Here is a 25,291-nt window from a genome sequence, read left to right on the forward strand (position 1 = left end):
TTAAGGTACCCCAAAGAATTTCATGCTGTTTTGAAAGACCTTTCTCCAGTTCCTTTGTAAACTGAAGTGGCACTTAGACAACATTAATATCAATGGAATAAAACACATAATGGCAGTGGGTTTTTTTTCAGTGAACTATAGTTTGTTAATGCTGTTAGTAGTACTGTTCACGGTAGGAATGTTGTTTTTTATTTATTTTTAATTTCTAAATGTTAGGTGATTTGAATCTCAGTATTTTTCCTCCTTTGGGTAATACAGAGGGTTGTCAGTGCAATGCATAGGGATATGGACTGTGAGGGTCTGTAGTTGTGGGTTGAAGTTTGTCTGTATCAAATTCCATGTCTGGATTCTTGGCAAATATCACAAATTAACAATTGTTGTATGTCCAGTGATTACTTTCTTCATTATTCAGTAAGATAAAGAGTATGGTTTTGGAGGATTTATCTTCTTTAGCTTCTGCTTCTCTCTGTCTACACAGATAGCAATTTAAGTATGGCCTGTCTTTTACTGTATGCTTGTATTTATGGGGCAGTTATGTATTATGAGACATTTCATTTCTGTGTCAGTTCCCACATATGACTTTAGTTTAGAGTTTAGGAAAAAAAAAGTGACTATCTATAAAAGCATTAAATAATGTTTTTTAAAGTTTCTTGAATTTGTTTTTATTTCTGGTACTGTTTAAAAAGATATATATATATTTTCATTCTGGTAGGGAATCAAAACAGATGGATATTTTTCTTGTACTTTTTTTTTTTTTTTTAAGTATAACAGCAAAGGAGGAGCTCAGCAAATTTATATGAAACTCAGAACTTATCATGGTGTTGTATGCTGTTCTGTGCAGTAGAAAATTTGTCATACTGTTTGATTTAACTTAATTGAAAGTTAAGTTGGCTTTTTTAATATGACCTGTAGACACTCCTGTAATTCCAGATTTGTTACAATGTAAGGATTTTATTTGTGTCTCTTTGCATTTTTACTATTTGAGAGAGCCAGAGCTCCTGTGTGGAATTTCATCGCTCCAAAAGCTGATTTCTGCTTCTGAAAGGATGTCAAACATAACAAATTAACAAACCAAAACCTTGGACTGATAAGAAGCAACAATTCTACTGCAAAACATGAATATTTCCCTACGTAACATATTATTCACTCAACAAATAAATCCTTATTTTTATCTAAGTTTTCATTCCAGGGAGACTGTTTTACTTAAACATGGCTACATTTTTCCGAGGAGCCATGCACCATGCCTTAGACCTTCAGAACAAAACTGGCCAGTTGATGACCCACGCTGAAATATGTCAAAGGAGGAGGACTTCTCCATTACAGTAGAATTCAGCTACAGCTCCCTTAAGTGTCTTTAAATAGCCCTGTTTCAGGATGGTGTTTCGCTAACCTGCTTTTGAAACCAACTGTTCCGTTGGACTCCATGGCAGTCCATGAGAATGAGCAATGACTTTTGTGATTTAAGTATGCACTGCAAGGAGATAAGGTCTTTTGTCCTATTCCAAATGCTCATACAGTGTCCTATACTTAGTTATTTTGTCTGGTGAAAGCAATGTTTGCTCTATGAGGGAAGAAGTAGCTTTTCCTTATGTGTTCTTCATGGAAACTATACCCTTTTTGATAATGTGTATTTTTGTTAACATTTCTAATGTATACCATATTGCTGTGTGGATGTAATTGAGTAATTTTTTCATGACTTTTTTTTTTTTTATTAAATAGAGGTCCAAAGATGGATTATTTGGCATGAAAGCAAAATGTTAGTAGTGATAATGCAGAAGATCAACTAAACCTAGCTGTCATTAAAGGAAACTGCAAACAATTCAAGTCTTTGAGCACTGACAGTTGCAGCAGTGGTCTATTGGGCTCATTCTGTCAGATGCCAGCTCACTCAGTGTTGTCACAAGATCACAGAATTGTAGGGGTTGGAACTTCTAGAGACCACTGAGTCTACAGTTTCCACGGGTAGATATCTAGGAGGATCTTGAATATCCCCAGAGAAGGGGACTTCACAACCTCTCTGGGTAGCCTGTTTCAGTACTCCATCACTCTTACAGTAAATTCTTCCTCGCATTAGTATAGAACTTCTTGTATTCTAGTTTGTGCCCGTTGCCCCTCATTCTGCTGTTGCTCACAACTGAAAAGACTCTGCCCCCTTGACTTGACTTGCACACTTCAGATGTGTATAAACAGTAATGAGATCCCCTCTCAGCCTTTTCTTCTACAGACTGAAGAATTCCAGATCTCAGCCTGTCCTCATATGGGAGATGCTGCAGGCCCTTCTCTTTGAGCCCTCTCCAGGATTCTTTCTAGGAGATCCCTGCTTTTTCTGAACTGAGGAGCTCCGAACTGGACGCAGTATTACAAATTTGGCCTCACGGGGAAGAATGGAGAGAGAGGATTATCTCTCTCAATCTGCTGACCGCATTCTTTTTAATACTCCCCAGGATATCATTGGCCTTGGCCACACTGCTCGCTTGTGGCGAACCTATTGTACCTGTTGTCTTCTAGGATCCCTAAGTCATTTTCTGCAGAGCTCCATTCCAGCAGGTCAGCCCCTAACCTGTACCGATACATGCAGTTATTCCTCTCCAGGTGCAAGACTCTATGCCAGGCCTTGTTGAAACTCATCACGTTCCTCTTTGCCCAACTCTTCAGTCTGCCCAGGTCTTGTTGAAGGCTAGCACAGCCTCCTGGTGTCAGCTACACACTTTCTCTTCCACTTTTTGAGTCATCTTGGTGTAGGTATCTGCAACTATTTGAAAGGATAACATCAAAAATGGCTTTTGAGCTATTATTCTATGTTGTTTGAGGGATTTTCTTATTTGCAATCCTCAGGTGTGGTCGTTTCTTGTTAAACTGAAAGTTGCTGAAGGGGCAGGCTGCTCCATTTCTGAATTATTCAGATTAAGGTAGTAAAAATGGTTCCTGTGAACAGGTGTTGACTAAGCACGTATGTTCTAAAGAAGTAACACATCCAAGCATAGAAAACTTACTTTATCTCCTTATTTGTATATCAGTGAGATTTTCGGACTTATGTAATTTCTTCCAGAAGTCACAGAGAGAAACAGTAGTAGTGCTAGCATTTGAAAATGAAGAGATGTTTGAAAGGATGATGTGGGAGGTGTTCAGCAGGAGAGGAGATTCTGTGGTGCTTCTAAGCTAGCCAGAAATTGTCAGCCCAGATTCAGTCGTCAGGGTTCCATGGGCAGGGAAAAGGAAGAAGCATTGTGCTTTGAGCTTGTTCTTGAGATTTGTTCTTTTCAAAATGTACTCATGAGGAAGAACTATACAAATTATACCTTTTCAGAATCTGGTACTATTAGGAACTGAGTAGCATTGCTCATTTGTTTATCTTTTAAGATGTGAAATTTCATGGAAAAAACAAACAAACAAAAAACAGTCCGTGTAACATTGTGAAAACTCATTATGATAGTATGGACATATTTCTATCAAGTTCAAATTTTAACTTAGATTCACAATTGTCTGTATTATGAAATTGTTCTCTTGTGCGTGCAGGTGGCTGCAATGCTTGATTTAATGATCAAATGCTTTTTTTAGAGGCCAAGTCATAAATAATTCTTCTTTCCATCGCTTTTTAATGCAGACTATGTAGTGTGCCTCAGATATATGAGTTTGTTACAGCAGTCTTCATCTTATACTTTACTTCCAGTTAGTGTTGGGTGCATCGTTTTGTTATTGTACAGTTCTTACTGAAGGGAAAAGCTCTATCTTGTATTTTTCATTCTGTCTCTCGTTAGCTTGAGTGCTATCTGTGTTGCATAGCCTTCTGCTTTTAATTTTAAAATAACCTGTGTCGGTGATAAGTTTTATCTGGTGGAGGTTTAGCAGGGCCTTTCGCAGCCATGCAGACGATAGTGAAGAGGAAGTGTTCAGATAACTGTATTGTTTTGAGTTATTGCACTACATGTACTGTTATTTAATTTTTCTTGCAGTAGTCATTCACAAATACATTTGAAAATTATCACAACTTCAAACTAAAATCCTCCAGAAGCCAAAACTGTCTAAAGCTGTCCTGCTTTCCTTCTCTGCAGGAAGATAATGAAACCAGGATCTGACTTCAGTGCACACCCAGAAATTTGTTCTGACGTTTTTCTTTTATTCAGTAGCTAAAACCCATTAATTTTAAATTCACTTCTTTAGGTATATTTTTCAGAAGCTAAGTACAGACTTGTGAAATTCTGTATAATCTGTTAGCCACTGGGAAACTCAGTTCAAGGGTTCTTAAACTGAAAACTTTACTCAGTTTTGTTACTAAGGCAGAGTTTTTGAGGGTTGTTAGAGGATTGTTTTTCTTAGAGAGAAGATTCATTTTTCATGTTGAAATAGGAGGAAAAAATAAAAGCAGCCCGAATGTCATAAAATTTGGTACTGTTAGTCACTCTTTTTATTTGTTTTGAGTTAATTTGTGCTTTTTTATTTTTTTCCTAACAACTGTGTACGTTTCTTGGTGTCCTCCAAAACCAACAGGAAAATGATGTGCAATGAGGATATGTCATCCTTTGTATCACTTCTCTATTACATGCTATTTATGAATTACTACTCTCCACACTAATCATTAGCACAGTCTTACCCAGGTTGTAATTAATGTTGTACAGTTAAATATTTAACTTTCTCATCCAACCATTACAAAAAGTGAGAGCAGTACACACAAGATTAATTTTTGTATTTATCTTGAGGGTATGATATCAAAGTTAGCCTCCTCTTCTCCAGGCTGAGCAGTTCCAGCTCCCTCAGTCTGTCCTCACCAGAGAGGTGCTTCAGTCCCTTCATCATCTCGGTGGCCCCTCACTGGGCTCTTCCAGTGGAAAGGAAGGGTCACCTCCCTCAGTCTGCTGAAGATACTGTGCATGATGCAGCCAAGAACACCATTAGCCTTTTTAGCAGTGAGCACACATCACAAATGAAGGGGTTAAAAATAAATAAATTATATTTAATATGTTTAATGCTATATGTTTTTCCTCAAGCAGCAGATGTTTTAATGTGTTCTGTTTACTTATGTCAGTTAAGATGGGATGAATGCTTTAGGAAGATGTTTTACTTGTCTTCTTGTGCACTCTCCTGAGTAATGCAAAAAATTGTAGGCTGTTCATTGATTAATATTTACTTCTGTGTTTTGCTGAGGTTGGAACAACATTGCAATAGATGTACAGAGCACACTGAAAGAAGCAGCCCTTGCAGTTAAGCATTTCACATGCTGCATTTGGGGAGTAAGCTCCAAAGGCTAGACTATCACATTTGCCCTATAACTTCAGTTCATATTGCTCATTGGAAGCCATAAATATTTCCTGGAGTAAATGAACAATTTTTTCCCCTACAGAGAATTCTAGTTATGTTTTCAGACAAACTGATGACTTCAAAATTGCATCCCATTACAAAACTGTTTTATAATCTTGCTGAGGTTTCCCACTTTTTCTGATGAAAGTTGTAACTTCATGAAAGTATTCACACCTGTATTAAATTGAGGATAAAGAGGTTAGTATATTAAGGACTGCTGGGCTTTTGAAACTGGATCTGCAAATTCTTTAAGGTGCTTTTCACTGAGGATAGGGAGAGGAGAGTGTGCTATAATGAAAATCCAACCTATCAGTGAGCTGTGAGCCACGCAAACCTTATGCTACAAGCACAGGGTGTTACAGCATGCTGAAGGGAAAATAACTTTATGGTGACAACAGGGAAATTTTGCAGCCACTCTTTGGATAAAAGGTACAGTCTTAGGGTTAAATTTTGGATTTTACTCTATGGATAACTTAATAACAAATAACTGGTCCAGGCTCAGAGTATTGCTGTGTTATTGTTTTTTTCTTATGTTCTCCCAATGACCTGTTGACTTACTGAAGCTTTTCACTATATGTATGAACAAGATGGGTAGATATTCTCCCAGAGCACCATTATCAGCTATTCCAGTTTCATTTTGTGCATGGCAAGAAGTAACTTTTCCCTGGGAGAAAACCTGTCCAGGCTTCCTCTGGAACTAGTGTGCAACAAAAGGAATACTCACCTTTCTTCTTGATTGGTGAGATTAAGCTGTGATGAGCTTACAGAGTGAAATCTTACAGGTAGTGGGAATTACTATGATTTTGAGAAATAGGATTTTTGCATATTTCTGTGTTAAAGCTATTAAAATGTAAACCATTCCAATTAGTAAACATAAGAGTTAAATTGTGAAATCCTTAATTGTTCTGTCCTTTTTTCTAATTGTCTTTTTATTATAATAATAATAATATATTTTTTTAAGATACTTGAACTACATGTTACCAAGTGACTGTTAAGTAAGCTTGTTTGTGTGTGTTGTGTTCTTAAGTAAATGGATCAAAACCAGTTTTTTTGTTTGTTTTATTTTCTTCTTAATGAAGTTAGAGGATTCTTTTCTCTATTTAATGTAACACTTATTTTTTTAATATTATGTTCCTTTGGAAGAAACGAAGTTACATCTTTCATGTGGACAGGGAGGTGTGAGGAGCTGCATTCTTTCCAGCTCTGGTTAGTGTCTCCTGCTCTGAAGGAATGGCATGTGGAGCAGTGGGCATGAAGCAGGGGTCCCTGAGGGCCTGCCTAATCACCAGAGTGCTGTGTGGCCTTGGGCAATCTTGCTTTCAGCATCTCCATCTGTTAAATAGGGCAATGATGGTGTGTGTTACGTAGAAATACATTTATTTTGCTGTTTTATAGACTTGGCTTGCATGAAGGATGAGATAATTCTGTATTCGTTACAGGATTTGAATGGTATGCAGTAAGCAATACAGGAAGAAGAGGATTGAGGAATACTGAACTGTGAGGAAAGAAACAAGCACTGATTAGCTTTTCATTTGATGACTACCCTCATGCTGAAAGCTAAGTTAGGAAAAGTTTTGAAGGAAGAGGGTAAAGAAAATACATATACGTAAGCACTGCAGGTTGCAGGAGTGAAGCTGGGTGGGCAGTGTTCTCTAGCAGCCTTTTGAATGCTTGCTTCATCACCTAAATCAGCTTTTGTCACCTATTTATTTACTACTTACACATCTATTTTTTCTGCTTAAAATTTTGCTCTATAGAAGATTAGCAACCAAGCATCTGCTGAAGGATTACAAGCTTATAACATAACTAAAGGAATAGCAGTGCACTTCTCTGTGTTTGGAACAGTTAAAGATGATACATCCTCCATCTATCCATCATCAGTTACCCCCTCAAGATCATCTTCCACAGTTCAGCCAGCAAGATGTAACATCTTCACAATCCTTAGTGTCACAGCATTAACATAGCTTCTCCTCCTTTGTTGTTGTCTTTGGTTAAAGGAAGTGAACCCTGCATAGAAACAGTGGAAGAACACTTAACCATAGTGGGGAGTTGATTCAGCCATGGTCTCTTCCTGGGTTGGTGGAGATCAGCTGGTGGGGTCCTGAGTCCACTCAGTGTATTGCAACACATGTGTACAAATCTTCCTATGAAGAGTATAAGAACAGCCACGTTGGGTCAGGCCCGAGGTTTATCTGGCCTTATATCCTGTCTCTAAATATGAGTAAGTGCTGTGCTGTGATTTATATTTTTTTTTTCTCTCACACACAGCACTGATGCCTAGAGTAGGGTATAAGACAAGGGAAGAATGCTGTGATACTTCCTCTGCCTCCAGTGGTTTGCGGCTTGAAGATTTCCTGAGCAAGAGGTTATGCCTTTAATAGCTCTCCATGGATTTTTCTTCTGTGAACTTCTTTAGTCCTTTCTTGAACCCACATACATTTGTAATATCCACAGTATCTGGTGGCAGAGAGTTTGGTGATTTAGCTACACGTTTTACAAAAAGCATCTTCATATTGTTTGAGCTCCCTTTTTGCTTTATGAAGTAGCCTTTTGTTTTTACTTTTAAGAGATGGCCACCGTTGCTGTACTGCTTCTAATTTTGTTTTAAACTCTTACAACTCCTCAGCTGTCTTTTTCATCTTGTAATTGTTACTTCATTTCTTTAAGATTTTCCTACCATTTTTTACCCTTGTCACATATCCCTGCTGGGATGGTGTCAAGGAGGAAGACCAAACATATGCATAATGTTCAAATGCAGTCCTGTTGTGGATTGTGGCATTATGATATATATATTCTTTTTTTCCAATTTAAAATAATTATTTATGTTTTATTTGCTTTTTAACCAGACTTGATTATAAAGTAGTGAAACACTTGAGTTGTTATTTAGATGATTTAATGACAGAATCTCACTTGTGAGTGATAGGAGATAGCTCAGAACTCATTATGAATGCCATAATGTAAACAGTACTGGCACTAATGGATACTGAGATTATTAATTAAAGGCTATCTCTCTACCAGAATGGTAACAAGAGGATGTTGTCATATGTTCCTAAATCTTTTAATGACAGGAAAGCAGAACAAAATCCCAGAGAATAAAAACAAATAAATTAATTAAAAAATCCTACAAAAGAGATACGTAAATGCATAGCTGGTGGTTCTTAGAAGAGATTTGACTGGACAGACTTTGGCAGAAAAGGTCATTAAAGCTCTTTGTTTTGTTTGAGAAGTAGAAAATTTCAGTGAAGTGCATGTGAGAGATGCTTCTTTTTCCTGTGAAATATGAAGAACGTATTCCTTGAAATATTATTGTGCTTAGATGATTCTTGTACTTTATGGGGTTTCTTCCTTGCTCTCTATGACTGAATGCAGTTAAAACTGGAAAGTATGCAAGATACAGAAAGTATTTCCGAGCTGCAAAGGAAATAGCATCCATGCAAATTGAAGTAAACTGCAGACTTCTTGGGAACGCTTGATTCCTGTGCTCTACACACAGGAGCTTGTGCAATGAGACAGATTCGTGGATGTGCATTTCGTTGTTTAAAGAACCATGTTTGGTTTGGCTGTTTTTCCCCCGTTACTAAAATGCAGGGTTTTTTGGTAACTGATTTTTACAGTTACAATACTATGAATGAGTTTAAATTCTCACTAACTTATCTTTAAGGCTATTAAGTACTGTCATGACTCTCACCTTTGCTCTTCTCTGAATACTTTTCAGATATGAAAGGTAGAAGACAGCTTTAACAAGAGCATTTAACTTGTCTGCTGTATAAATCTGATGTTTCACTACTTAGTGAAAAGTAGCTAACTAGTGAGCCATTCCCTGTTGGAGTGCAAGAAACTTCTTCAGGCCGAGTTTGATGGAGACATTTAGTGCTATTTCAATTCACTGATCAATTGGTTTCTCAGCTCTGTCTTTCCAGTATGGAAGTGCGTATCTGAGAGTGTAAACAAACACTGCTTACACCCATGTGTGTTTTTGCAGAAAATAAATACGTGCTGTTATCTGCAGTACTCAAGTTCATGTGGCTGCGATATTAGTTGTCTGATCAAAGGGATCTAATCAAGTGTTGTATTCCTCAGTTCCAAGAGCTCAAAAGAATTTCATACAGAAAGTGTTTCATTTCCTTTAAAGTGAAGTGGTAGTATTTTTTCTTTAATGAGCTAAATATACACATTTTTTTTTTTTTTTTCCCTCTCTTCCTCCTTCTCTTCTTTCAAAATGTTTTACTTTGTTGCCCAAGTGCAGAAGACTTTGCCAGGAAGAAGGGTGAGCAAAGCTTCTGTTTCCCATGACCCTCGGCTCTCATGTTGTTCCAAGAGCTTGCTGCTCTCAAATGCCTTGATAAGTGCTTTCATGCCTCCAGCCCTCCCCCGCCGGCCCCGGCCCATGCTGCTGATGTTCCTTCCAGCAGCTGTCTTTTCAGAACTGGAGGAATCTACCCAGTGCAAGAATCATGGCACGTACAAGTAGTTAATTGGAGACATTTTTGCTGCTATAAATCTGTACATTGATGGGGTGATTGCTGCTGTGATATATTCTTGGTTTTCCTGGAAGCAGTTTGAATACAGCTCCATGCTCGTACTAGAACATGGCAAATCTATTTTATTTTCATTTTTATTTTTCTCCTGAATGTGCATTTAGTAGGGAAGATTCATCCATGTTGAAGGAGATGCAAATGGTAGAAGTAGGCTCACCTGTGTACTAAGGTTCCTTCTGAATGTGTTACAGCAGCTTTAAGTATATGATGAAACTGTATTATCATATACTGCTTTGTTTTTTTGTTTTCTATAAATAGACATAGACATTTTTTTAAATTTCTTTCTCATTTTGTTGTCAGATCAAGAACAGAGAAAGCTCTGTATTTTAAAATACTACTGAAATCAGACTCTGAAAGTAGATGCACCCATATCTTGCATTGTGCTTGGGATCTGGGAATTCCCATGTTTTTTCTGGCAGCCCTGGGGTTGCTAGACAGGAAGTCACTTTCAGCTTTTTCAGCCTCTGGGAGCATCTGGTCTTAGTTTCTGGGCTTTTTTTTTTTTTTTTTCTTTTTTTTTTTTTTAACTTGGTGATACTTGTCTGCCTGCTTGCATTCTCTGGGATGTGCCAGGAATGAGAAATGACAGCAGCAAGCCCGATAAAAACCATGCTTCGAGGAAAGAGACTGGGGGAAAGAAAAAGCTGGGCCGCTGCTCCAGCTCACTGGGAAAGGCTGACACTGCTCTGGGAAATAAACAAACATCTGTGGGGTGGAGGAAGAATGTGGAAGATCATAAAAGAGCGTGTAAAATCCCCAGAAGGAGCAAGAGAAAGTATGTTGAGGGTCAAAGCAGAACTGCAGTGAAGAAAGTTTAAGAACCTGGGTAGAAAACTACACAGAAGTTCATGTAAAATGATGTGGAAGAAAATATGAAAAAATTACAACAACAAAATTACAGGGCAAAAAAATTAACAACTTCTAGCCTTTTTCAGCCTTTGAGATTTTTAGTATGGTCCTGCTGCTTCAGGTTGTGTGTCTTTCAAATAATTGTTGAAATAAAATGGCAATTAATTGTATTTTAAAAAAAAAGAGAGAAAAGAAGTATGCAGTACATGAGCAGCTCTGAGTTGCGTTAAATTAATTAATCTGCTGTTGCACAAAGCTCTTATCCAGTATTAGCATCAATATCATTTTGTACCATAAGAACTGGTTTATGAACAGAGGATCTGCTTATAATGTGAATAGAGGTTCTGTGATGTGGGTCAGCTGCATCTTGGGGTCACCACAGCCGGGCTCTTCTAGCCTGCATAGTGAGAGGCTGTCAAACTGCAGCTCTCTGGAATGCATAGCAACATGTATAGGAAGGCAGTGTGAAGTGTGTATATAACTTTTCCACTGAAGTGAGCAGTGTGAATGTTAGATAAACCTGTAAACAATAAGGAGGGTCAGGGGCAGTTATTTACTATGTGCTATAAGCAGATAAAGCTTCTTTTCAGGAATGTTTCATGTCACGCTTTCCAGAGTGCTTAAACAGTTGGGCTCAGGAGTTGAGATCCTCTGATATAGAGCTATGGAAAATAGTTCTAACAGTGGGTGCAAGGGAAATACTGACTAGGTGCCAATTTTCTGTAATTTTGGAGCGGAAAGAATGGGGGTGTTCTTATATTCAGGAAAGACTTTACGTACATGAATACACAGTATCAAAAAATAATAATTATTTTTCTCTCACATACATGACTCTGCAAATATTGGAGTCTGTCCTGTGGCTCTTGGACGAGAAGTTCATTGAGTGAAAATGCAAAGTTGGCCTTGTATAGAAGTGTTTTGTTGGAGTGTAATTTAGAAAAATGTAGTAGAACTCCAGCAATATTACTAGTTTGTGCCCTACAGCCAATCTTTATAATTTAAGAACTAAATTGAAGCCAAATACATTCTGAAACTTCTGGTCATATTTGTGGAAAATATGCAGAAAATTACAATTGGTAGTGAAGGACAATTTTGACAATTTTCTGCTTTGAAAGTTATGATTAGTCACTTGTAAAGGTTTTATTGTTGTATTAACTCTGTGGATTTGGTTTTAGGCCTGGAAGGCTCAGAGTCCCATAATTCCCTGCGTAGTCACTTTGTTTTCTAATCAAATACTGCAGTGTTGTTGAACATTCAGTCATATGAACAAAAGTATTGGGAGATAAGGGAATTTGTAGAAGTGAAGTAATGAGAATTAAAATGCAAGGAGGAGGGAATATTGAAATGAGACAGAATTACATCACTTAATATGGCGAAACTGTCAAGCTCCATTTAAGCCTAAACTTTCGAGAAGCAGATTTGCAGAATGTACTGCATGGAGTCCTGTGGATTAGTGCTCACAGTACATGCTCACTAAAAGCAAAGGATTTTTGTTATGTTTTCTTTTTTTCATGTTTTTAACTGTGGCAAGTCTGAACAGTTAGTTGTATTGCCTTTATGGTTTTCATGTACCAAACTAAAATTCTTTCTGTTCTTCTACTTAGATGAATAAGGTTAGCTTTCTACATTTACAGACATGCAGAACTAGGGTGGGAATAATAGAAAGATGCATGGAGCATGGCCAATTTTGTCTTTTGACACCTTAAAATTGTTTGAATGAAAAGTTATACTGCTGGGGCATTTTAGTGTGATTTTATTAAGAGCGCGTATTTTAGTACAGCGTAAATGCAGCCAAAAATTATTCTGCCTCGTTAAACATCAGTGTTTTGTTCTTGGGGTGTCTTCACAAATGTGTTAGATTTAGCACTTCACCAGAAGAGAAATGTTAAGGAAGATTCCAAGTGCTTTGAAAGCCTCTAGCATAAGTAAGCTGGGTTTAAAATGTAGTAAATAGGTATAAATTGTTTTGGAGATACAGACTTTTCAGTAGGTCTTGCATCACAGTATTAAGAAAGTGGGGATTTTGTTGCGTTTGATCAAGGGGATTTCTCAGTGTTCAATAGAATGAGAATGTAAATTGTGCACTTTTCTCATGGAAATACGCATGAATAAGATGACACTGAAAAATTTTGAACTGAAGTAGTGCTTTATTTAACCCTGGAGGAATGCAGCAATGCATGGATTATGTGTTGACATAGTCTGCTGATGTCTTTTCCCTGAAGATGATGAGAAAGAAATTAGCTTCCCTGAAGTTAAAGAGCAAAACGTTGAGCCTAAGGTAGAAAAAGCAACACGGGATTGTTGGGCTGGAGGGCTGTTTATTTTAGTTGCATTGCCTTGTTCCATGAATAGTACTTTGGCAAATAACCTAAAAACCAGTGAAGATGGCAAAAAGAGGGGATAAAGAGTTCATTGACAGCAACAACAAAACTCTGTGTCAGTGCAGAGCAATGGCCCTTGTGCTGCGAAACCTTTGGCTCTGGTTGCTGTGCTCTGTATCCCATTGTGGTATTTTCTTGTGGCTTCTTTAGAAAGCATTATGGCCAGTGGCCAGTGTGATCTCCATGTGCCCTGCAGAGAGGCTCTCTGCAGTGCCAGCCTGCCCCAGCTTTGGCTGAATTAAATGCTTCTGCAGAAATTTGGAAAAAATGCAATTCCCCATAAGAGGATTGTTGTCTGTGGTTTTTTTTTGTTGTTTGTTTGTTTGTTTTTGTTTTTTTTTTTTTTCCTATGACAGTCAGAAAAGTTTGATCTGAAAATTAATTTGACTCAGCTATGAAAAATAACAAATGTATGTATGTGCATGGAAGTGTAAATAAATTCATCAAATTCACTTCTCAGAATAGAAGTGCCGCGGGCAATACCCCAAGCACTGGGAAAGACTCCAGTGATGGAAGTCACATAAAACTGAAGATGGCAGAAGCTATTTCAGCTGGTTTTATGGATTTATGTTTGTATTTTAAAGGAAGGTTAGCTTGCATTTGAATATGTATTTTAACTGTAGGTGATATGGGCATGCCTGGTGGTACTGTTGAGATGCTTTATTAAGCTGTGCTTACCTGTTCAGGCAGCAAAACCCAGAATTCTTTTAACACACACAGCTGAGTGAATTAATTGCATTTCTGAGATATGTGACAACATCTTTGTGCCAAGAACTGCTTCCTTGGGTGAATTTACAGCTCCTTTACATGTCCCCTTGTTTGGGCTGACCTGCGGTCATATGTATGAAATGGGAAATTTTTTCTGTATGTGATATTTACTTTGGCTGTTGGTTTTCATAAGTTCATAAGTTCATAAGGTTGGAAAGGACCTATAAGATCATCTAGTCCAACCATCCTCCTATCACTATCTCTACCCAACTACTAAATTAAGTCCTTTAGCACCTCATCTAAACGCTTCTTGAACAGCGCTAGGGATGGTGCCTCAACCACCTCCCTAGGCAGGCCATTCCAGTGCCTGACCACTCTTTCAGAAAAGAAATGCTTCCTCAGGTCTAATCTAAATCTTCCCTGGCGCAACTTGTGGCCATTCCCTCTCGTCCTGTCATTACTTATCAGGGAGAAGAGGCCTACCCCCTCCTCACCACAACCCCCCTTCAGGAAGTGGTAGAGTGCAATAAGGTCTCCTCTGAGCCTCCTCTTCTCCAGACTAAACAATCCCAGCTCCCTCAGCCGCTCCTCATAAGACTTGTGCTCCAGACCCCTCACCAGTTTTGTTGCCCTTCTCTGAACACGCTCCAGGGCCTCAATGTCCTTCTTGTAGTGAGGGGCCCAAAACTGAACACAGTACTCGAGGTGCGGTCGTACCAGAGCTGAGTACAGGGGGATGATCACCCCCCTGCTCCTGCTGGCTACACTATTTCTAATACAGGCCAGGATGCTGTTGGCCTTCTTAGCCACCTGGGCACACTGCCGGCTCATGTTGAGCCGAGCATCAACCAACACCCCCAGGTCCTTTTCCTCTCTACATTCTTCAAGCCATTCTGCCCCAAGCCTATAGCATTGCATGGGGTTATTGTGGCCAAAGTGCAGGACCCGGCACTTGGTCTTATTGAACCTCATCCCATTTTGCTCAGCCCAGCTGTTCAGCCTATCCAAATCCCTCTGAAGGGCCTCCCTACCCTCAGGCAGTTTGACACATCCTCCCAGCTTGGTGTCATCTGCAAACTTACTGAGGGTACACTCAATTCCCTCGTCTAGGTCATCAATAAAGATATTAAACAAGATGGGCCCCAAAACTGACCCTTGGGGGACACCACTCGTTACAGGACGCCAGCTGGACTTAACTCCATTAACCACTACCCTCTGGGCACGGCCCTCCAGCCAGTTCTCCACCCAGAGAAGAGTGAACCTGTCCACACCACGGGCTGCCAGTTTCCTTAGGAGAATACTGTGGGAGACCGTGTCAAAGGCCTTGCTGAAGTCCAGGTAGACTACATCAGCAGCCTTTCCCTCATCTACCTGTCTGGTCACCCAGTCATAGAAGGAGATGAGGTTGGACAAGCACGACCTGCCCCTGGTGAACCCGTGCTGGCTGGGTCTGATCCCTTTATTGCCATGCACGTGTCGTGTGATCTCCCTCAATATCATCTGTTCCATAACTTTCCCTGATACCGAGGTCAGGCTGACAGGCCTGTAGTTCCCCGGGTCTTCCTTACGGCCTTTCTTGAAGATGGGAGTCACATCGGCAAGCCTCCAATCTTGTGGGACCTCTCCAGATAACCAGGAATGCTGATAGATGGCAGAAAGTGGCTCGGCAATCACCTCTGCTAGCTAAAATTTTCATTGTTTTTTTTTAGTTTTAAAGCAATAGTGAACTATGAAGAGAGGAAAGAGGTGGGGAAAAAATGCATTTTAATGCTATTTTCTGAATTAAGATCAACAGCTATGAAGATGGAATTTCTAATGAGAAAGCCCTCAAGGCAGGAAAGAATGGGAAATATAATGGTGATAGACACAAACTTATATGATCACTGCTTTTAACTGCTTAATCATTCATACTGCCTAAATATAACCATGCTGCCAGCTGCTGTGTTTGCAGCCTGTGATGTGGAAGAAGTTGTCCCACTGTGACTTGTTCTAGTTACAATCAAATTGACTGTAGCAAACACAGAAGATGTTGAAGTTCAGTGCTTCTCAGTGGGGTGTTCTTGTTCCTCCAGCTTATTTCTGGCTGTTGATATAGCTTGCCTCCTTGAAGTTCTGTCTTGTATAAAGAAACAAAACCAAGGCAATTCCCGGTCCATCTGCACAATAAAAAAAGCATATCACAAAGTCTTTAAGGATTCATATATCTCACAACTATTTTCTTGTATAAATAGTGTTTTAAAATTTTGTATTTGTAATACTGCCCCTCCCCCCCCCTTTTTTTTTATTTTAATGAATACATAAATGTTTCCTTGCTCATGTCTTTTGGTGTGGTAAGAATGCTGCAAATCATGCTCATAGCTGCTGCTTCACAATAACAATGTCTCTATTATAAATCTGCTTTTTCAAGTGTTTAGATAACTTAGCCAGAATAATTGTTTCTAGGATGGGAATTGCTTATGGAATAAATCAAGAAAATGAATATGTCTGTTAAGCAATTAAAAAAAAAAAAAGTGATTCATTCATTTTTGGTTTCTGAGAAGGAGTGAAAGTCAGTGACCTCAGTAAATGTCTCTCTGTATTTTATCATGCCATTCTATCAAGTATACCAGCAATATCATCCAGTTTCTGCTGCTTCTTTCACATACTGCAGTTGCTTGGTGTTCTGTTTTATCTGTTTGTTCTGTTGAGGTTCTATTTAACCTCTATGTCAGTGTGTGCCAAATGAGAGAGCTGATAAAGAGTGGTCACCCAGTGCTTCTTCAGTCCTACCTAGCAGAGGAAACAAAGCCTAAAGGCTTGAAACACTGAAGGTAGCTCTGCTTGATCTCCATTCCAGCCTTCTGCCCCAAAGCGCAGCTGATTGCTGACTTGCCCCCGATACCCCACTTCTCAGCCATGGCCCCTTTTCTTCCGCTGCTTTGGGAGTGCAACAGCAATAACTGACTTCGTGTTGGGTCACCAGAGCTGCTGCTGTTATTACGTTAGCCAGTGTCAGCTCTTTGAAGTCCAGATTGCTGCATTCCTGCCTACGCTCAAGAGTTGACTTGGCCATCTTTAATCTTCTTGTTAGGTTTCAGCTGCTATTTCTCTTTATTAACCTGGTGAGAGACACTGAGTTTTTCCAGGATGATTGACATTAGTCAGGAGGAATTATGGTTATTGGAATTTCATTTCCTAAGGAAATCATCTTTGTAAGTAAACAAGTGAAGAGACTTAGCCCCTTGGTATGTGTGCTCAGAACATTTTGTTGTAGGCTGTTACTTGGGTAGGAACACGGGCTCTTTGTAAGCCCACCAAGCCTCTGCTCTTGGAGCTTTTTGGTCTCCTGTGTGGAGGTCATGAACTTGCTACTGTTCTTCCAGCTGACAGACTGGTAAAGCCAGCCGACCTTCACACCTCAACCAAAAGAAAATCTGTGTGCTTACCACCTTGTAGAAATCTTTTCAAGTTTTGTTATCTGTGGAACTTAACCTTTGTTGTGAAGGGCTGTGCCACAACTCAAACACTCAATCTTTCACCTTTGAGGTAATGGTATCCAGCATTTCATCGCTTTGTTGCAATGTTATCCCTTCTTCCTCAAGGCTTTGGGCAAGAATTTAGTATTTTAGCAAATCTAGGGTAAGAAAGTTGGAGAACAATTATAGCATGCAAGTAACAATATTTTAGCTTTATCTTACTATTCCCAGCATGTCAAGTTTTAACTGAAGCCAGAAGAAGTTATTAATAATAACTGTTATTTAGACAATAAATTATCTAAAACCTAAAATATTATAGTTCAAATTAGGTCCTCCTTTTTTTGGCAATTTGAAACTAAGTAAATCTTAAATGAACCTGACTTTTAGTGTAATGCCTTTTTTTCCTATCCTTTTGTTGTTGTTGTTGTTGTTAAATATGCATTAAGAAGGTTGATCAAAAGTATGATTGTCAAATTCCGGAAGAAGTGATTTGCAGTAGAGAAATGTGTTTCCAGCCTTCTCTGTGACTTTCCTGAATAAGTGATGGCATCTACTATTCTTTTATTAGTGTTGTCATAGAAACACAGAATCATCAAAGTTGGAAAAGACCTAACAAAGTCATCCAATCCAACCATCTATCCATCACCAGTAGTTCTCACTAAACCACGTCCCTCAACAAAACTTCTAAATGTTCCTTGAACACCTCTAGGGTTGGTGACTCCACCACTTCCCTGGTCAGCCCATTCCAGAGACTGACCACTCTTTTGGAGAAGTATTATTTCCTAAAATCCAGCCTGAATTGCTCCTGGCACAACTTGAGGCCATAATGGTACTGATATTTTGTATTATATATCTATATGTCTGTATTTAATAGAGCTCTTGTATTACCTTCATGTGGTTAAGCTGTAATTATCCTTTCTCTGTTTCCAGCCACACTGTATGTGTTCCTTTGAGCACTTTTCAGTATAACCTCTGAACAAACTCCACAATCTCCCCTGGTTGGTTGGCTGGCTTGATTCAGCTCTGCCAGAAGAGGCAGCTCCTCCTCAGTTGCCTCCTCCCCTAAACGTATTGGAGTGCAAATGGCTGCTCCAGACTACATACATCACTGCTCACTTGATAACAGTCCTTCTCTGTGACTGGGGAGCACAGGGCACATGAGGTGGGTGAATACTGCTGGAAAAGGAATGTGAAGAGTAGCTGAAAGTTGTCCCTGTTCTGGAAGGTCCGGGCCACCGGAGCTGAAGGTGCCATTTAGAAAATGACCCCTGCCGTAACCAAGGGATATTGGAGTGTATTTTTATTCTTTCCCTGGCATCCAGGGTACATGCACTGAGTGCCTGTAGAAGAGCAAAGGCAACAACACTTACATTATCATGGAGACTTTTGAGTGGCTGTCCTTCCCTTGATGATAGACTTGTAGTGTCAGTTATTGCCAGTCAATAAAGCTGATGAGGCTTTTGTAGTAACTTGGAAGATCAGCAGACTTTGCTCTAAAGAGATTTCTATCCTCAACTAAGTGAAAAATTCTAGTTAATGTGTAGTAGAAAAAAGGGGGAGATGGCTACTAAGATCTATGTACTAGAAGATGAGAAAGAGTGACTCCTGTAATGCTATACAGCTTGCAGGTCATAAAAAGCTGATTTCTACAGTGTGGTGATTGACATTTCTACATCCACAAGGAGAGGATGTATTGAGATTTCTCAGTGACATTAAGACTTGGGGATGTACGGTTATAAATGACATCTTGTAAAGCTGGAAAAGGTCTGTGCTCTATTCATTTTTTTCACGGTATTATTTGCCTGTCCTGAATTGAAGAGGCAACTGATCTAAAATCAGATTTAACTCAATTTTGAATTCTTGGATCTGTGACAGACAACCTGCTTACTTCCCAGCCTGTCCTTTTGCTGGGACCAGATGAATAGGTAATAGGTCAAAATGGTGATGCGTCTAAGAAAGGAGCTGATAAATAGAACTATAATTGCACTGCTTGGTCCAGTTTGGTAGCTCATCTGCTGTGTTGAGCTTTTGAGTGCTTACAGAACAAATCCTATTGCTGCCCCTCGGAAGCTGGCTAAGTAAGTCAGTAATTATCTGCAGAATAATATGTTTAATGTCTACAGGCAGAATGAACTTTGTACAAAATCTCTAAACAAAGTATTATAAGAAACTTCTGTCCATGGAACTTAATTTCTTCTTTCCAGTGCTTAACAGCTCTACCCTTAGTACAGTATCGTCAGAAATTTTCAACCTATTAGTACAGGTCTCATTTGGAGCCAGAAATCTCCTACTAATATAATTTTGGATGATTTGAGCAAGTTATCTAATGAGCCATGTAATTTTTAATACATTTTTCTTAGCTGATATTTTAAAGTCGGATTAAATGTGTTTTCTTCAGGTTCAAAACACAGACGAGCATTAACACTCTGATCTACTGACACTGTGAAAGATCAGCAGCTGTACATGACTAATCTCATATATAAAATGGAGACTCCACCTTGTTTATTTTTACTATTTGTTTTCCTTTCCCTTGGCCCTTGTTCCAGTGAGTATTGTACAGAAAGGAGAGTGACAGGGGAGAGTCCTTTCTATGAACATTTAGTAGATTATCCAGAGGAAATAAATCTGCATTCATATTAGTGATACTTCTATACTTTCATGGAAGAGCTAGCAATACAACTATGGTCCTTTAAAATCAGAGCAACATGTTGCATATCAACTAAAGTTTAGGCCTAACAGCTGTAGAATAGTTACTTACTTAGATATCAGAGATACTGTATTTGCATAAAACACGGAGTGGTTAAGCTCTTCAGAAGGATTTATTTTGTTTTCTTCTAAAGTAATAGTAGGAAACACTTTGTGTTTAGGTTCTGAATTCTTAATGCAGTGCATAATAAAATTTTCATGTACAGTAGGAATATGTTCAGTAAGGATGCAGTAATTTAATTCTACATGGCTCTTAATGGAAAATGTGATATATTTGCCAAGATGTCAGAAAACTATAGGTGAATTTGCATGGTAACTAATTCTATTACCAGTATTAGTATGTGTCTCTCATGAATAAAAACAGGATTTATGTAGGAAGTGGTGGAATGCAGATTTAAGGAAGCTTAATCAAAGCAACATATTTTATCAAAAGAAAATATGAAAACTGTTTCTTTTATTCCATGCCTAGAAATGATTCTATCTTCGAGATGCAGTTGGAATGTATATATATAAAGGAAATATATATTAAATTTGCTGTGCTTTGACTTTCAAATACTGTAAATAATTACTAAGCAATTCTTACAGCTCCCAATTTTCTTTTAAAGGAAAGATTTTTTCTAAATTTTAGAAAGAAACAATCAACTAGGACAGATATTTAAAAGTTTATGTGGTAATTTTATGTTCAATTGTTTCTTATCTTTGCAATTTTAAATATTCATGTTGGTTGAAGGAGAGGGAACACCTGTCCTTATAAGGGGTGAGAATTCTTTCCTTTATTCTGTCCTGTTTGTCAGTAAGATTCAGCTTTTGTTTACCCATTTCTATACATCCTAGCTATTTATCTGATATAACTATACATGGACAGATGCACTCTGTAGAATCATAGAATCTCCAAGGTTGGAAAAGACCTCAAAGTCCGACTGTCCACCTATCACCAGTATTTCCCACTAAACCATGTCCCTTAGTACCACATCTACACATTTCTTGAGCACTCTAACACCTCTCTGGGCAGCCCTTTCCAGTTCCTAACCACTCTTTCTGAGAATAAATTTTTCCTAACTTCCAGCCTGAACTCCCTGTAGTGCAACTTGAAGCCATTCCCTCTCATCCTATCACTAGCTGTGTGATAGAAGAGTCTGACCCTCAGCTCACCACAACCTCCTCTCAGGTAGTTGTAGAGAGCAATAAGGTCTTCTCTGAACTTCCTCTTCTCCAGACTGAACAACCCCAGTTCCCTCAGCCGCTCCTCATAAGACTTGTGCTCCAGACCCCTCATCAGCTTTGCTGCCCTTCTCAGGACACCCTCCAGGGCCTTGATATCTTTCTTGTAGTGAAAAGCCCAAAACTGAACAGAGTACTTGAGGTGGTGCCTCACCAGTTCTGAGTACAGGAGGACCATCTCATTCCTGCTCCTGCTGGCTGCACTATTTCTGATATAAGTCAGGATGCCATTGGCATTTTTGGATGCCTGGGCACACTGCTGGCCCACGTTCAGCCAAGCATTGACCAACACCCCCTGGTCCATATCTTTCATGCAGAAAACTGCATGTAAAATAGTTTAATAGAAGCCTTAGGTCAGAGAATGGTTTTTGGCTCTCTGCTGTCTGCCAGCCAGTGTCAGCAGACTGAGAGCAAATACAGGGGCAGGGCAAAATCCTGATAGGAACTGTAACCTTTGGTAATGATTACCTTCAATTACAGAATAATCTTTGCAGTCATCTTATTGCATGGATTCTGATTTGAAAGGATTTAGAAAGGTTTTCAACTTTTATTTTGTTTAGGATAGTGGCATGTTTTTTTTCTTTTGTTGGAGGTATTTAAATCTGAGCAGTCAGTATGTGCATATATCTTGATTTCAGACATTAGGCCAGTATCTACATTTATACACTATATTTTATTCATGCAAGAATAAAATATAGCCTTCCAGTTTTGCCTCAGCTTTGAGAGTATTGGTGCAGCTTAAAGAGTATTTTACAGCTTTCTAAGAATGTTGTATTAAGGTTGGCAGGGACCCTGGGTCCATCTGGCCCAAGCCCTGCTTCAGCAGGGACACTCAGAACAGGATGCCCAGGACCACATCCAAGCAGCTTTGAAAGATTTCCTAGGAGGGATACATAGTGCTCTTAGAACAGAGTTGGTGACTTGTTTTTTGTTTGTATCTTAACCTCACCATGTCTTTTGAATAGATTTAATGGATATCAGACACTTAATTGTAAATTTTTCTGGCTTCCAAACAGATACCATATATATGACCTCAAGAACATGGATGATTTTTGCTGCTTGTCTGGGCTCCTCTAGGCTGATAATGTCAAGTCTTGACTGCGTTTGTTACCACATTCATTTCTGCATTTGCCATTAGCACACCTGATGAATGAATAAACAGGTTTATGTGGTTAACATGATATTCTGTTTATGAATGTTATTTGGTAGAATGTATAGAGTTCTACTGAATTTTTATGCTATGAGGTTTGGGTTATTTTGGTATTTCATCGAATGTTAATCATCTTAATTCATATCTTATTCATCATTTTATTCATCTTAATTCATCTCTTTTTCTTTTTTACCTTTTTATTTATTTTTTTACAAAATGTTTTGTGTAATATTATACAACCTTGGTGTATTAGAATAGTGAAAATGTAATTTTTGGTAATGTCATGTAAAAGAAGATGTAATTTTTGTTTCAATCTCTGAACTAATCTTGTAGTATTTAAAAAAATGGTAGTCTATTTACATCTGTGATATACCACTAGACACTGATTTTTATAGTGTTTTTCAAGAATTCTAACAGTTCTTCATTTATCAACAAAATATATGTATTTGTCTACAAAATCTGGCATCTAGCATCTTTCTGGGTTATGTCAAGTGATTTGATTTTAAATGGTGATAGGAATTTTTAAATTAAGTTTTACTGTGCAAAAAAGTGTTACAAGAAAGGAAAGTTTGTAAACAAGATAAATTAAGCATTGCTCCAGTGATGTTGTGGTGAAGTAACACTGGTTTTCTTTTTTCTTATTCTTTCTCTTGAATTTTAGATTTATCTATGGCAGTGCAAAAATTTTCACAGTCCTTACAAGATTTCCAGTTTGAGTGTATTGGAGATGCTGAAACTGATGATGAAATTAACATTGGTAAGTATCTCCTGCAATACTTTATAAATATTATTGTTACAGTGGAGCAATCTACTATTTAATGGTGCATATAACCAAAAATGAAAAGTCTCATTAAGTGAAAACCATGCAGGTATGTAAAAGTACATGACAAAAGAACAAAACACCAACCTATGTATTCATGATATAGCTCAATTTTGTAGTTTGAAGAATTCAACATGAGTTTGTCAACTGAGTCAGCTGCGAATCTTCTAAATCCTGCTGCTGTTTTTAATTTACAGTTGTCTGGGATATGAAAATGTATGAAAGTTTCCCATGAGCTAACCTCGGTCTTCAAGAAACACTTAAGTACCTAGTAAGATGGAGGAAGTGTTTAAGGATCTAAAAACAGGAATATGTTCTTTACAACTTGTGCATTCCTAAGTATATAGTTGTCTGTGTTTTTGCCAGTAAAATTTACTAGCTGCTTAATGTTCTGTCTCTGCACACCCAGAACTTCTGCACTCGCAAAACTGAACAGCTCAGCTTGTCTTGAAAGTAAGTCTCTTAACTATCTTCAAAATATTCTTTCTTCAGCAGACTAAAGACCTAGTCCTAAGTCTGGCATTCAGAAATCCCACTGCTTTTTATTCCAGAGCATTGCTGTAGTTACTGCAATGCTTTTGGTCAGCTGGAGAGTTCTAACTTCTGTTGGTTAGAAACCTCTATACTGATCCATCTTCAAAATGCCCACATTCCATATTGTTAGTCTTAGATACCTTTTTCATCCCATGTGTGTCTCAAAACAAATTGTTAAAGAGTTGCTTCTAAAAATAAGTAATTTGTCAGTACAATAGGGAGCACGGGTTTAAAAATATAAAATAAAAAATAAGAGAAATCTTAACAGTGTTTTGGGGAAACATAAATGTATTTGCTCACTTACTGATGAGCTTAAATTTGGAAGTTAAAAACTATTTTTTGTTTACATTAAATATTTAATTTATGATTTCATACAAACCGATTTCTAAAATAGTGGTCCATAATACTGCAGTACACATTTGGAAATTGCTAGGAAAGTAAAGTACAAAACAGGTGAGATTTAGTATTAGAATTTAGTAGTTTAGTGGGTTATTGCTCTGTTGATTTTTAAATCATTCAAAAAAGTAGAACATTTTTGACCAGGACCACGAAGCACTGTATTCTAATTTACTAAATACAGTACTTTGTCCTCTGATTTCTTTCTTTTCTGAAAAGACTCACACGTATGCATTTGTTTTTTTATTGTCAGTCTATGTATTATTTCTAGTCTGCTAAAGTTAGCTTGTAGATATTTTATGCATTTAAACTAAATCAACAGCAACTCAGTTGTAGGTCTTAGATTTGGTTCATTTTTAGTTTTTTTAAAGACATCAATTTTGCATTTAAAATGAGGTGATTGGGGGCAAGGAAGGCTCATTTTACTTGTAGTCTAAATGTAGAAAAGACATTTTATTGTTTAGACATTAAACAGACATTTAAAACTGTTTAGAAAAAAGCAGAGTTCATGAAGCTTGACAGCTGATTTATTTCACTTGGAGCTTCAAAGAAAGGATTTCTAGCTTCTAAGGCAACCACTGCCTGATGGATTGTTGTGTGCATCAAAGAAGCTTATAAGAGTAAAAGGTAAACTGACAGGAATCAAATACAAGTCTAACTGAACGTGACTGATACTGTATGTTTTTATAGGGTAACTCTCAATTTTTGATCTCCCTGGAGCAGTGACCTAGAATTTGTTCATATCTTTAACACATCCCAACGAGCTCGATGTCATTTGTTTTTTTATTTTTATTTTTTGTTTGTTTGTTTTTTGTTTTTGGTGTTATTTTCTATCATCAAAGACAGCTTTGTATAGAATAATCCTGCTCTCTGTGATTCCTTCTGCCTTCACCTCCTGTAAGAAAATCTATGACTGTGAATGCTGCTGGGAAGTTTTACTTCAGTTTCCAATGATACTGTAACTTGATGAGTTTTGTACAAAAATACTATCTATGTAGGAAATACATTCCAAAGATTTAAAAACACATTTCTGTTTCAAGTATAGTATTAGAAATGCATGATAATATTACTTCCTGAATAAAGCTTCTCACGATTTTAAGTTACTTCTGTTTTCAAGAGTGAAGCATGAGGGCATACAGTTTAGCAATTAAATTGTAATTAATACTGGAACTGAGTTAATGGCTCTGTGGAATTCTTTTTTTTAAGTGAAAGCAGAGTTGAAGGTCCCTGGTTCATAG

The 25,291-nt window shown here is 38.1% G+C and overlaps 1 protein-coding gene across 3 annotated transcripts in view; it reads left to right on the forward strand.

The window, feature by feature from the left end:
* The window catches only part of ARHGAP42 (Rho GTPase activating protein 42), a 149,884-nt gene that overhangs the window by 14,412 nt on the left and 110,181 nt on the right, over positions 1-25,291 (forward strand). For all 3 annotated transcript variants that reach the window (XM_065730015.1, XM_065730016.1, XM_065730017.1), the window contains exon 2: positions 22,965-23,060. In XM_065730015.1, the coding sequence (XP_065586087.1) occupies positions 22,965-23,060 (96 nt within the window). The remainder of the gene's footprint in view (positions 1-22,964; positions 23,061-25,291) is intronic.

This window comes from Cyrtonyx montezumae, unplaced genomic scaffold (genome assembly GCF_038088225.1).
Source record: "Cyrtonyx montezumae isolate F1298 unplaced genomic scaffold, pur_monq_1.0 scaffold_12, whole genome shotgun sequence".
Taxonomy (NCBI): Eukaryota; Metazoa; Chordata; class Aves; order Galliformes; family Odontophoridae; genus Cyrtonyx; species Cyrtonyx montezumae.